Below are 14,027 nucleotides of genomic sequence, written 5' to 3'. Positions count from 1 at the left end.
AGAGTGATTAACATTTAACACACTTGTTGTACTACTTAGCTATAGTCAACTCTAATCACAATGGCGGAGTATATAATACCGTAATCCTCGGTCCAATGTAATTCGGATTACCGGATGGTTTAGACAAAAAAAAAACAATGGAGTATATAATTTTAGTAAATGGGCATTTTATTGCTTAAACTAATCTTGTTCTTTTTAAATCTCATCAAAGTAAATCGGCTTGATTCTGCCCTCGTGACTTAAAAAATCATACTCCCTTCCATCCAGACCAAAGGTTACAGTTGCTTTATCACACTTGTCGAGACATATTTTGTAACGTGCATATCTTTAGTTACACATTATTAAAAAATATAAAATATTTTGTTTTATAGATTAAAAATAATATCAAAGATTCGCTATGACCATAAATAATGCCAAAAAACAACTGTAACCTTTGGTGTGCATGAGTGAGGTATGAAAATGAAATAAACAAACGACTACGATTATAATGACCGGCACAAATGGATGAAATTCAAATCCCGGATGATTTTCCCTCCAATTTCTGAAACAAATTCAAAATTTACGAAGCACCACTATTCTTCCCCAAATCTCACAAGCTTTAATTCAATGGATCTTTACTAACATTAATCAATAATTTAATTTAATCATTTCCCCAACAAAATACATTCCCCAAATCAATTAACCTTGTATCAAACATAAACCCTAATCTATCTCTTACCGCATTCCTCAAACTCCTTAAACCCTAATTCCTATTTGCTAAACTTTTGTAATGATCGGCGAAAAGCGTAGGAAGCTTGTATCGGGTTCGGATACCACCTCTGTAAGTTCACTCATTTTCAACAACTGTTGAATTTCTAATTTTATTGGATTTTTACGATGCAATTTGAGCTATAGGTAGTTGAAATTAGGGTTTCACGGTTTTTCTGAATTGGGGGTAGTTGTTGAAATTGTTTATTTGATTAGTGTTATTGACGATACAGTTTTGTTTTAATTCTGAAGGAATCTCCATTGACTGCATCTTCCGCAACTGCGCCAAAATTTCGTAATGGGAAGGAAAATGTTCCCCCATTATCCGTTACTGGTAAGGGTGATGGTGTTGTTAGCAAGGCATTTCATCAGACAGACGGCGGGGGCTATGGTCTCAGTCAAACTCCGATAAAAGACCATCCTTTGTATCAGTTAGACTCTATTTCGGGTGATGGAAGTGATGGGTTAGATAGTGAGTGGACGGATACATGTGTCAGTGGCGGTCTTGATGAATTAGATTCTGAGATACTAGAAAGTTCCGGCCTTGCTGAGTTGGATTCTGAAATACTCGAATATTATGGAGTGACTGAGCTTGATTCTGGAATTACTGGAAGTTCTGCCTGTGGTGGCAAGACTCGTTGTGAGCCTGATCATAGGAAGCTCAGTGGTGGTAATTATGGGGTTGGTTCACGTGAATCTCGTTCCATAGAATCTAAGTTGCTGTCTACGTCGTATACGAGGAATGGGGTTGGACACGGAGAAAGTATCAGTGACATTGATGACGGGGATGTAGATGTTGTTGATGATGATGATGATGAGGAGGAGGACGACTTTGAAAGTACTCAATTTAATGTGTTAATGGAGCTGTGTGAAGGCGAAGAGGAGTTTGGTTGTCAGGAACCTGACCCTACATTGGGATGTCCTCTTTGTGGGATTGATATGTCTGAAATGAATGAAGAATCTAGGCAATTTCATACGAATGAATGCATTGACAAGTCTGTTGCTCCAAATGTAAGCAATTTATGTATTTTACTTTCATTGGTATTGATTTGTGTAATTGATAAACCTTGCACCTCTTATGTTATACTTATTCTATTGAAACGTCATGGTCATGAGACGTAAACTTGAATTCCGCTTTTCTTTCTGCATCTTGATGTTTCATCGGTTTTTTATATGAGAAATGCAAATATAGAATACAGATATTTGGATGGCCTGTTTTTGCTGGCTGCACTATTTACCTCCTGGATTTAATACTCCATAAAACAATTACACTTTAACAAAAAATGCACAATGTATATTGTATATTTTGGTGATCAACAATGACACTTCAAGTAAAATATCAACTTCCCTCAATTTATAAATTATGTTTAGTATATCTGTTGCAGGGTATTTCGTCTACTGATATGATGAACCAATCTGTTCCATCATCTCACAGTCATCCTTTAGGACCTTTACAATGTTCTGCAAAGCCTGCTGCTGAGACTCCTGTCATAAAGTGGTTACATAGTTTGGGTCTTGCTAAATATGAAACAGCTTTCATCGAACAAGAGATTGACTGGGAATCTTTGCAGTGGCTGACTGAAAAGGTATGCTTCTTGATGCCGCATAGATTACATGACTACACATACAATAAGGAAACTGTTAGCTAGATCCCTAAAAATGTGCTTAACGTTAACTTGAAGTAGGCTAGAAGTAGATGAAAATCACTCATGGAAGAGTAATCAATCATTTTGTCACTGAAGTTTTCTCAACATTCAGAATGATCGGCATCATGATACTGAAAATAATCTAGGAGAAGATGCACCAATACAATCATGAAAGTGTAGTTCGTCATTTAGTGAAACATAAAAGAATGATCGGCATCATGATACTGAAAATAATCTAGGAGAAGATGCACCAATACAATCATGAAAGTGTAGTTCGTCATTTAGTGAAACATAAAAGCTAGAGTGCGAGAGTGCGAGAGTGCTCAACAGACTAGTCAAGCACTCGAGCCTTTACCTTGAACGATATTTGCACGTGGTAACATTTTACGCCAAAGTCCTGTTTTCAAGTTGTGAGACCTCTGTTGAGTTCCATCGTAGGACCTTATTACCATGGGTATCACCGCACTTGGACCCAGGAAGAAGATCATGCAGAGCATCCAGGAGCTTAAGAAAAGAGAGAGCAATTCAACAGAGCAGAGGAATGGAGGTTCTGACCATGCACCACATGCAGCCAAGAACATACCTATGAACAAGTTGATTACAGATTTTTTCGCGAGTCCATTATCTCATAAGAAAAAGAATAACTTGACAAGTTCAGGGCCGCAAGAGAGGGAAAAAGCCAAAGCTGATTCTCGCAAAAGGCAGGGTACCGTAAGAAAAACTGTTAATGGGAGGAGAAAGGACGTCCCTCCATGGTGTACTGTTCCAGGAACACCATTTCGTGTGGTAACTTTCCTACTTTCTTACATCTGTGTTGAATTTTGAACTTCATTTTTACCATTTATAGCATATGAAAAATGTATCTCACTTATTTATTTGAGAGCTGTGAACCCTTTTTGCTGTTAAGAAAAGTTTCAACTATGGTTTAAACTCTTTAAAGTTTGTTGTTATCTGCAACAGTTCGTTGACACAACCTGCTTTCCTGCAGGATGCTTTTCGCTATCTTCGAAGAGATTGTTCACATTGGTTTCTTACTCATTTTCATATAGATCGTAAGTCAACTACTTTTCTTTACGATTATTATTAGTTTATGAGCTATTCTGGACTGTTACTCATTCCAAATATTAGTCTACCTTTCTGTATGATTAATATTAGTTAACACTTATAATTTTCCCTTTCTGATTTTTTCTTGAACCATATACGGGTGTTGCATACCAGTGCACTTTGCTATGGAGTTGCCTCCTAGTAGTATGCTAGTATATCCATCCACTCGTTCTTATTGTTACCTTTTTTTTTTTTTTTTTTTTTTTTTTTTTTTTTTTTTTTTTTTTCTGGAGAGTTGGGATTAGGAGTCATTTTATCCTAGTCTATAGTTCAGCCTTTTGATGTAGATTAGTGTTAGTCGTCCATTTCAGTGATTTGTGTAAATACATTCTTAATAGCAGGTTAGAACTGAGCGTGATTCTCTAAACCTGTGATAGCTGCTTTATCAGCCTATAGGTATCCGCACCCAAATAGGCTACTATATTAACTCAAATTATCTTATACAGTGTTAATTCCCAAATTTTTCTTGATCTTAAAAATGTTCTTAAAAAATGATTTTGTTTTGCTATTAATGGCCTGTAGGCAGTGCGCTGAGAAGTTCTGGAAATATGTTTAGTTTCCTAATGCCTGCAGTAAAAAATATGCAGCCGAGTCTGTCATTCACGGTAAAAAAACCAAGTAATATGTAGTCTAGCCTGTCATTCATGGTAAAACATTTGATGCTAAGAAAATACACAGAAGAATTATAGATTGTAGCCTTATAAGTTATTCCGTATTAGTTACATAAATTTAAGGCCCAAGCAAAACTCATGTCAGCGATATTACTTAGTTAATTTGATGCACTGTGATAATAATACTACCTCCACTCCGAATTCACTGTCCCATTTGACATTGCCAGTTGGTGAATGTCAATGCCGACTATAATTTTTCCAAATATATGTAGCAATACACTGTTTAATTTGTCATATTTAATTTACAAGTGTTAAACAGCCATTTTCATATTGTTATTTTTTTTACTCGGAGAAAATTTTGAGCACCGAGGTCTAATGAGCACAATAAAAAAAGATGGAGGTATAATTAAATATCAATTTCAGTTTTGTTATGGCCTAATCGTGGTCTTGTGCCATAAACGCTGCTATACCTCCTTGACACCTCAAAATGCAGTTGTGGGCACAAACCATGATTTTGACAAGATAAATAACAATGCTATAAAATCATTTGTGTTCCTGATAAGTTGTACCTTGTACCACAGATTACCAGGGGTTAACCAAGTCCTTTTCATATGGCAAGATCTATTGCTCCATGATAACAGCAAAGCTTGTGAACACAAAGATTGGGATCTCATGGGACAAGCTAGAAGTTATACCTCTCAACCAGAAAATAAATGTTGCTGGAGTTGATGTCATCTGCTATGATGCAAATCATTGTCCAGGTGCCATAATGTTACTCTTTGAGCCTCCTAACGGCGAGGTGTGTTCCAAAAACATCCCTAATTCAATAGAATTTTTAGGAGATATTGTCCGTCTTACCGTGCTAGTCAACTGCTATTTTGTTGACTTATTGACCATTTTTTTTAAATATATCCAGCCAGTTCTACATACAGGCGATTTCCGTTTCAATGAGGATATGGCAACAACACCTGATCTGCAGAGATGTCACATTCACACCCTCATCCTTGACACGACCTACTGCAATCCCCAGGTATCATTCTTGGTTTCTGATAATTATTTCTTTTTTGAGGCATTGGGGTAATAGTTGTTGATATTAATGTGCTTAGACAACAGGCAGCCAGGATCACTATTATCTAATGACTCCCTCATGATGTATAATAGAGGGAGTCATTAGATACTAAAGTTTAAATTACAAAAGACATATAGGAAAATGAGCATGTTGGATGGCTAGATGACTGAATTTTATTAAAGCCGTCAGCTAAGATTTAACTGGGTATGTGTCTGTATTCTGTAACCATAAAAGGGGGATGTTAAGTCAGAGAGAACATATTACTAATTGACTTATCATTTGGCTCATCTGTGGGATGGTAAGAACTAAGAAGCTTTAGTGTACATGACTACATGCTGTACTAGACTTATTCTGATCATAACATTATACATCATACGACCATATTAAAGAAATTAAAGAAATAAAATGATTAATGCGTTCTTAAGGCGTTCTACTACTGCTGCTGAATAGGCCATGTCTTTACCTCCCCCTCATTCAGGGATTAATAAGATCATTGCTTTCTGCATTTAACAACGAGTCACACAACTTCACTGATGATTACTCTCAGAAAACATGTGAGACAATCCAACACTGTTTGATATAGAAAATGGAAACTGTATATCTTGTTGAGGAAGCTAATTTCCACCGAGACAAGCACAATAGAACACTAGAAGGTCTAAACTTTAAATCATTCACATATATAAAACTTAGCTTCAAATAACTAATCTACAAGAGTTCCCTACTTCCCTGGCAGTACAACTTCCCGAAGCAGGAAGAGGTGATGCAGTTTGTCATCGAGGCCATTCAAGCAGAATCGTTCAACCCCAAAACTCTGTTTCTTATTGGGAGTTATACAATTGGTATGCCTTCCTTTCTTGCTTACCATCGCTGATTTTATTCGTTTCTTGCTCTTCACCTGACATCTTATTTCCTGCACAAACAGGGAAAGAGAGACTCTATCTGGAAGTCGCACGTGTTCTGAAACGTAAAATATATGTCCCTGTAGCAAAACTCCGTCTCCTTGAGTGTTTGGGGTTTCCTGCAGAAGATATGAAGTGGTTCACATCGAATGAGAATGAGAGTAATATTCACGTTGTTCCAATGTGGACAATTGCAAGCTTCAAACGGTTAAAGCAATTATCCCATCAATATACAGTAAGTGACATTTACTGCTAATATATTCCTTCATTGTTTCCCTTCCATAGTCTGAAGTTCTGGAGAAAACACAGCACACATAATTCTCTAAGGAAAGTACTAAGGCGCCACCAGGTGGTAATAAAATTAAGTGTCACCCTCTCATGTAAATTAGGTAGGCCCCACAAAGGGGAAAGAGACTTGAAATACAGTGAGAGTGGTTTTGAAACTCAGTTTCATCGTGTCAGTATCTCATTTTCCATTTTCAAAGGATGACTCCTTGATCTCATTCATTTAGTGTTGCATTCATTTAACAGAATTTACAACAGGGAGATGACTTATTGATTGCACTGAATTTTCAGGGAAGGTTTAGCCTAATAGTTGCATTTTCTCCCACTGGCTGGACTATTGGTAAAGGAAAGAAGTCAGCGGGGAGAAAACGACAGCAGGGTACCATTATAAGGTGATTATCTCTATTTTACATATGCCTGTTATTTTGCTAATCGGCAGTAGTTATACTAACTGGGTTTCAACAATTTGTTTTTTTGAAGTATACCTTGATTTTCCAGAAAGTTGACTAAATGGTCTTTAACTTAGTTATTGCAATACTTAGCTACCTTCTAAACAAGGATCGCCAGTCGACTGTTTCATGTCAAATCAAGAATATGGCAGTTTTAAAGCCCTCCTGTTTCCTGTAGTAAAAAGAGGAACAGTCTTTTTAACCAAATCCATGCTCCAATGGAATGTAGGTATGAAGTACCGTACAGTGAGCATTGTGGCTTTGAAGAACTGAAGGAGTTTGTGAAGCTTGTCTCTCCGGTAAAAATCATACCAAGCGTCAACAATGAAGGTGAAGCCTCTAGCAATGCCATGACTGAGCTTTTACTGTCGTAGAATAGAATTTAGAAATTCAATTTACTGTCAGGCTGTAAGGAAATTACCGTCGTAAACTCATTTTTTCATTGATATTGGGTATTATAGAGGAGAAGATTTGTAATTTGTAGCAGCATGTATTATCAGCTTGTAAACAGTTCTTTTTTTTAGCTTTTGCAAAGAAAAGGTTTTCTCTGAATGAGAGCATATCAATGGACAGTAAAGGATGATTCATGTCAGCCGACCCCAAATCATTTTGGGATTAAGGCTCTGATGTTGTTGTTGAGAGCATATCAATTGAGACAGATTTCATTCGATATTTTACTTGGTTTTCATCATCAGCAGAATAAGGTAATTGTAGACTTGTAGCTTTATAAAGAGATTGCCAGCAAGACAAAACCTGCTAAAGAAAGCAGTCATCAGACATCAGTTACTTCTCCTGCTTTTGCTTTGATGGGTCACTCAAGTCGACTAGTGGCGAGTCTCTCAGAAATCTCATGATACAATCCAATACTGTTTAAAAATATAAGCAACACTGTATATCATTCTGCAGAAATCAGTTTCCACGTCGACAATCTCCGACAAACATAACTCAGAACTTGAAAGTTTTAGCTATTAAAGAGATTAATCTTAGATTCATATAATATAACATGGGAGTTGGGACTCCTGTAGTGTAAAAATAGGAATTGGTGATGCAGTTTGTTGTCCAGGTCATTCGAGCGGAATCATTCAGCTCCAAATCCCTGTTTCTTGTTGGCAGTTATACAATTGGTATGCTTTCCTTTCTTGATCACTATCACCATTTTATTTTATTCCGTCTCCCCCCTCTGACATCTCTTTCTTGCACAATCAGGAACAGAGAAATTTTTCTTGAAGTTGCTTGTGTTCTGCAGTGTAAAATTTAGGTTCCTGCAGCAAAACTCCGTCTCCTCGAATGAATAGGGGTTCCAGTGGACGATATGAAGTAGCTCATTTCAAATGAATGAGAGTAAATACATGTTCAATTGTGGACAATTGCAAGATTCAAACGGTTGAAACAATCGTCATATCAAGTAAGTCAGTATACAGCAATTGATATATCTACTGCTATCATCATATCTATGGCATTGTTTCCCTTCCATATTGTACCAATTTCTTACCTTTACAGTGAGCACTGCAGATTTAAGGAACCGAAAGTATTTTGTGACCGAGCTCTTATTACACCGTGTCAACAACGAACGTGAAGTGTCTGGCAATGCGGCGTGACTGCCATGACCGAGCTCTTATTGTCATAGTTTACTAATCAGAATTTCAGGTGAAAAGAAAACATTTCGAGATTACTGAAAGGCTCTAAGGTAATCTACTGTCATAAACTCATAGTTTCATACTTGCATATTATAGCAACATTGGCTCACATAGGGTATCACAGAGGTGAATACTTTTAGTAACATGTATCAGGAGATGAGAGCATATAAACATAACAGTAACATGCTAATTTTGTTCGAAACAGTTCAATGCAACAAATGGTATGTGAATAGGGATCAAGTTTTGGCTATGAATACTGTGATGGTCCTACTGTAAGTCACCATAAGTCTAGGGTGCGGTTTTTAAAGTGTAAGTTGAAAACTCGCGCTATCCTTAGAACCTGTCATGTCCATCAGAAGGTCAGTCTAGCCAAAACTTGCTCAAAAACAAAACAACAACATATGAAAGACGATGCGACATCTCATGGGAAAAAGACAGTAACTGAAAAGTGGATGGTTATGAACTTACATATTGCATATGGTCACAGAGGGAGCTGAGTTCATATATCTTCAACAAAGCAGCAAAAAGGCAAGAGATGTGTTCTGATCTCGCCACTGAAGGTTAGGGTTTCCCACCAAACTTTACTGCACTTTATGCTTCTTAGCTTTCTTGTATTAGTTTCGTTCAAGCATAAGTTGTCCAGTTTATCGCATTCAATGGTTTCAATTTTTTGTAAGCCAGCCCATTCTAATATGTTCCCATTATGAATGGTGAGAAGGCTTTCAAGATTGACAAGCTCTAGAATCTGTAACTTGGGACATAGCGGTGTAGACACGGCGCCTACCTCAAATACCTCGGTTACTAGAGGACAGTTTTGTACTCTTAAATGTTGTAGCTCCTTGAGTTCTTTCACCATTTCCCATGAGAGTGCTTGTGACAATTTCGGGCATTCGCACAGTATCAGTTTTGTTAGTTGTCCAAAGCTATCTTGGGGGACCGACCCTCGGGAAATATGCATTAATTGATTTAACTTGAGCAGATGGAGCTCCTTAAGCCACGGCAGTACAGAATTTCCTACTAAGCTACTGTCCACCATTACTTCCATGGCATGACAACCTTCCACCACGCAAATTTCCAAAGATCTCATACCATCAATACCGAGATGAGAAAAGTTGGTAATATCTTGATGATTTATCAGTTCAAAAGCGCAAGCTGTTTTAAGCACCTCTTTAATTGCAAAAGGAATGTCTTCCCCTTTAGAGTACTGTAGATAACGACGACCAGAACATTTTGAGACATCAATTTGAGTTGAATTGTTTGGATGAGAACCAACATAGATATTGAATGATCTGAAGTTGCTCCGAGTGTGGCAGGTACCATTATTCCAAGAAATGCTAGTTTTAATGAAAGCTTCTAGAGAGTCTGGGTTAGGAAAATAGAAAGTAAGAGCACTTAGCTTTCTTAGGTTGGCAAGCTTTGCAGCAACTGATAGGGAAATCATATTCCATTGTGAATCTTTCGGATCTGCAACAATAGCCAACTCTTCTAACCGGATGAGCGTGTCAAATATTTTTGGCAACATTTTTATACTCTCAGTTTGAAGAAGGTTTTGACTGTCCACATTACTAGCAAAAGAGACCCTTAGACATTCAAGACTAGTAAGTTCTCCAATCACACAAGGAATACCATAAATCCCGCTACGACAAATGTCCAGAAGTACGAGACTGTGAAGTTCTCTGACCTCGCTAGGCAAATTAACTAAGAGGCGACATTCATTAAGGTAAAGACCTCTGAGATTGGTCAACTTCGAAACCGAAGGAGGAAGCTCTTTGATCCCAGTGCCATATAAGTCAAGAGTTTTAAGCGTTGGCATCAGATCAAAGAATGAGGCTGGAATTACAGATAACTTATCATTTTTTTGGAGGAAGAGAGTAGAGATCCTAGGACATTCTGGTCTTTCGGGCAACTCTATCAAATTAGAGTTCATCAATGAAACTACTCTACCATTTTCCCATTGAAATGAGGAAGGAAGTCGTTCCAAGTCTTCCTCATCTCTAAATAGTAGTCCATAGTTCCGTAACAAAGCCATTCTCACAGCCGCGTTTCTAAATATAACGGGCATCTTAACATGTTTAATGCTCTGACATTGATCGAATAAACATTTGTCTATAAGATCCTCCAAGTTTGTATGTCCTTCTTCACACGCTTTTCTTAATGTCTGACCAATACCAATTAGTTGTTCTGTCCTCCAACAGTCGACCAAATAATCTCTATAAATCTCGGAGTCCTCAGGGAAAGATGCTCCATACAACAAACACTCTTTTAAGCTATCATGCAACTCTTCATAAATAAGTTTAAAGGCACCGAACAAATCTTCTAAATGATTTAACCGATACATATTTGGAGATTGCAATTTTGATAGCGTACTCTGCCACAAATCTTCGTTTAATTTCCCCTTTAGATAGCTTCCGACCCCTTTGATAACCTGTGGTTGCTCACCACATTGTATGACTATTCTTTCAGCTATGGGCGCAATGGTTGGATGATCAACCACCTTGCCTACAACATGACGAAACAATTTGCGTGCATCATCTCTAGATATTTTCTCAATTTTGATGTCATCTTCCATCTCCATTACATAGCAAAGGGTTCTTTCTCTAGTAGCAAGCACTACTTTGCCATGCATATGACCGTCATGAATCCCAATATGACGTAATTCAATCTTTGAGAAAACTCCATCTAAGACGAGCAAATACTTCTTCTTGGCTAGAGTTTCAGAAATAAAGGCAGAAGCTTGACCTCGATCATTAATCACATTCCCTTTTGAAGTCAGCCGCTTTAGAATTGTCTCTTGTATATGATCTAAGCCACCTTCCTTAGTTACAGTAACCCAAAACATATAGTCGAACATTTGACGCTTTGCCACTTCCTCATACAAATTTTCCAAAATTGTCGTCTTTCCAACCCCAGGCAATCCCCAAATTCCAATTTTCTTTATCATGTCATCACTGAGCAACTCAATAAGTTTTTCCACATTTTCTCCAAGTGAATGAACTTCACTTATGTTTTTCGGAAACTTCCCAAACTTATCTGGAATTCTTTCTTTCAATATCGTAGGCTCATGATTTATCCTACCCCTGAGTTCAACTACAGACTTTGTCATCTTCACCACTTGTTTGCTAAGCTTAAGCCGAGTACGTAAGCCGGACAAACCAGAAGTAGTGTTAATGTTTTGGTACTTGATTCTCATGTCATTCAAACTTGCAGTAATCTTTTCCACATCTTCAAGCCATATTTTACATTCATGGGTCTTTTCATCAAGAATAGGATTACTAGCAATAACATCATCTACATCCTTCTTTCGACTAGTGAGATACCGTGCTTCTTCCTCAAGATGTTTAAAATTATGATCCAAGTTTTGGATATAATCATATTTGCGTTTCAAAGATTTGTAAATTCCTTTCCCAGCGTCTGCTGCTGGCCCGACCAGAGTTCCTGCTGCTTGTGAAGCCCCTCCGGTCAATATTGTCACAGGAATTGACGCCATTAGGACTTGTTAACTGAAATAACAAATTCACTTATCAGCATCAAAACCATATACCTCATAAAATATAGTTATACCTCCTTTCACACAAAACATGATTGGAACACGTAAAATTGTTATGTTATAAGCTGTAGACGGATAGTGACCCTCTCAAAAAATTCAGGTGGGAGGACAAATGGGGGTATCCATTTTCCACCCACTTGCACTATCCACTCTCATTTTGTGAGATAAACACTATCCTTCTACGGCTTTAGACGGATAGCGGCCGTCTAAAGTGAGAATTTGTGATAATAGAAATGGACTGCACCAAAGTAAAAAAAAACGACATATGGTGTATAATTAATGGATCGGAGAGAGTATTAAACTAATAATTAACCAAATTCAGAGTAAGAATTTGATGGATCATAAAATTGAATGTAATATATTGAACAAAAACTTAGCACACAGGTGCAAATTTCAGCTAGAATCATAGATACCTGAAGAGTTGGTTAACTACAGCAGAATGAAGAGCATGGCATTGACTTGATCAACTGGCTGATTGAATTTGAAGTCAAACTGATATATAAGTAAACACAAAAACAAATACAATCTATCTTATAGGTGAGCACTAATATCGTAAAAACTCGTTGAGTTGAGAAAACCACTACCTTAATCATAGATCCAATTATCCAACGCTGATTGTTGGACGGTTTTGGTTGTCGGACACTTGACTGATTCGAGCTTTTATGTTTTATTACGAGCAACTTTTAAGCTCATCATGATCTAATTAATTCTTCTTTTAATTTATTTTTTGTTACGTTTTCCTACACTTGAATAGTTGTATGTAAAGGCCAGGATTTTAATTTCGGTGTAGCAAAATATATATTCAAGGTAAAGTGTATAGATAATTAGTGTGAAAGTAGTAAATATTGGTGTAGCAAATCACGAAATTCTAACTGAAATTTTCGCCTTTTGTGTAGCGGCGGCTACGCCATAGCCAATAGTGGCCTCGCCCCTGGTTGTATGGGAGGGAGGCTACGACGGTTTAACAAATCGCCGAATTTGTACGAAGAGCACATTTGGCATAACTCGTTAAAATGAGTTTTTGATTTTTGAACTTTTAATTTTCTAAAAGTGTGTGTGAAGAAAAGTAGAAAACCATTCATATACTCTCATGTGGTGTCCCACATTGATAGAAGAGGAGGGGAGTTAACACTAGACAACGTGCTACTCCTTTTATAGCCAATTGATTTTGGCTAAAACTTCATTGATCTTATATAACGGACTCTCTCTCTTCCATTGGGCTGCGGTCTAGGCCCGTTACATGATTTAACATTACTTGTCTTTTAAAGACAAATTTTTTGAGTTTTTCAAAAACTATTTTCAACTTTTAGAAAATGGTTTATTTCACTAGTTTGTGTTTTTTAGCAAAAAAAAAAAACACTTTAAAAAGTTAGACCAAACACACATAAAATATTATCTGTATTCCAATTTTATTATTCGTAAAATTCACACGGTGTCCATGAGGGTTGACATTTTGCACGAGATATCCAATTTTTTTATCCGTAAAAATTGAAGAAGCCATAACTCGTATTTATGAGTTCAGAAGGGGACGATTTTTTTTTTCAAATCGATATCTTTTACGATTTGAAAAAAAAATTGTATTTGGGTCCCGTGACTCAATCCGTCTCATTGTAGACGGACATTATCCGTTTAAAGCTGTAGACAGATAGTGACCCTCTCATAAAATACAAGTGGGGTATCCATTTCCCACCCACTCGCACTATCCACTCTCATTTTGTAAATGCAAGTGGGGTATCCATTTCCCACCCACTCGCACTATCCACTCTCATTTTGTGAGAGGGATACTATCTGTCTAAGCTTTAGACGAATATAGTCCGTCTAAAGTGAGAATTTGTGCCCGTGACTAGGAGTTTCTGTATGTCAAAGTTGTTTTAACCGAACAAACTTTGGTTGATCATATTAGAGGCCACGAGTTCCAAATTAGACAGACAATTTTATTTTTTCAGATCATAATACTTGAAAAGATGATATTTGAGAAAAAAAATTGTCACTTTTTAAATCCGAAAACACGAATTATGACCTTCAAGTTTTTC

The 14,027-nt window shown here is 37.2% G+C and overlaps 2 protein-coding genes across 2 annotated transcripts; one reads left to right on the top strand and one right to left on the bottom strand.

The window, feature by feature from the left end:
* The first annotated feature begins 496 nt into the window (after positions 1-496).
* LOC141606247 (uncharacterized) lies at positions 497-7,362 on the top strand. The gene is made up of 11 exons (XM_074425300.1): positions 497-820; positions 1,000-1,758; positions 2,133-2,333; positions 2,832-3,179; positions 3,382-3,445; positions 4,690-4,907; positions 5,025-5,138; positions 5,911-6,016; positions 6,100-6,311; positions 6,653-6,753; positions 7,040-7,362. The coding sequence occupies exons 1-11, from the start codon at positions 770-772 to the stop codon at positions 7,182-7,184; spliced, it is 2,319 nt and encodes a 772-aa protein (XP_074281401.1). The 5' UTR covers positions 497-769; the 3' UTR covers positions 7,185-7,362.
* A 296-nt stretch (positions 7,363-7,658) lies between these two features.
* On the bottom strand, positions 7,659-12,755 carry LOC141606246 (disease resistance protein At4g27190-like). Its single transcript, XM_074425299.1, has 4 exons — positions 12,579-12,755; positions 12,408-12,465; positions 8,916-11,947; positions 7,659-8,072 (listed from the first exon to the last, which is right to left on the bottom strand). The coding sequence occupies exon 3, from the start codon at positions 11,932-11,934 to the stop codon at positions 8,947-8,949; it is 2,988 nt and encodes a 995-aa protein (XP_074281400.1). The 5' UTR covers positions 11,935-11,947; positions 12,408-12,465; positions 12,579-12,755; the 3' UTR covers positions 7,659-8,072; positions 8,916-8,946.
* Positions 12,756-14,027: the final 1,272 nt, after the last annotated feature.

Source organism: Silene latifolia, chromosome 10, assembly GCF_048544455.1.
Source record: "Silene latifolia isolate original U9 population chromosome 10, ASM4854445v1, whole genome shotgun sequence".
Lineage (NCBI taxonomy): Eukaryota > Viridiplantae > Streptophyta > Magnoliopsida > Caryophyllales > Caryophyllaceae > Silene > Silene latifolia.
This window is presented reverse-complemented; position numbering and strand designations above follow the sequence as displayed.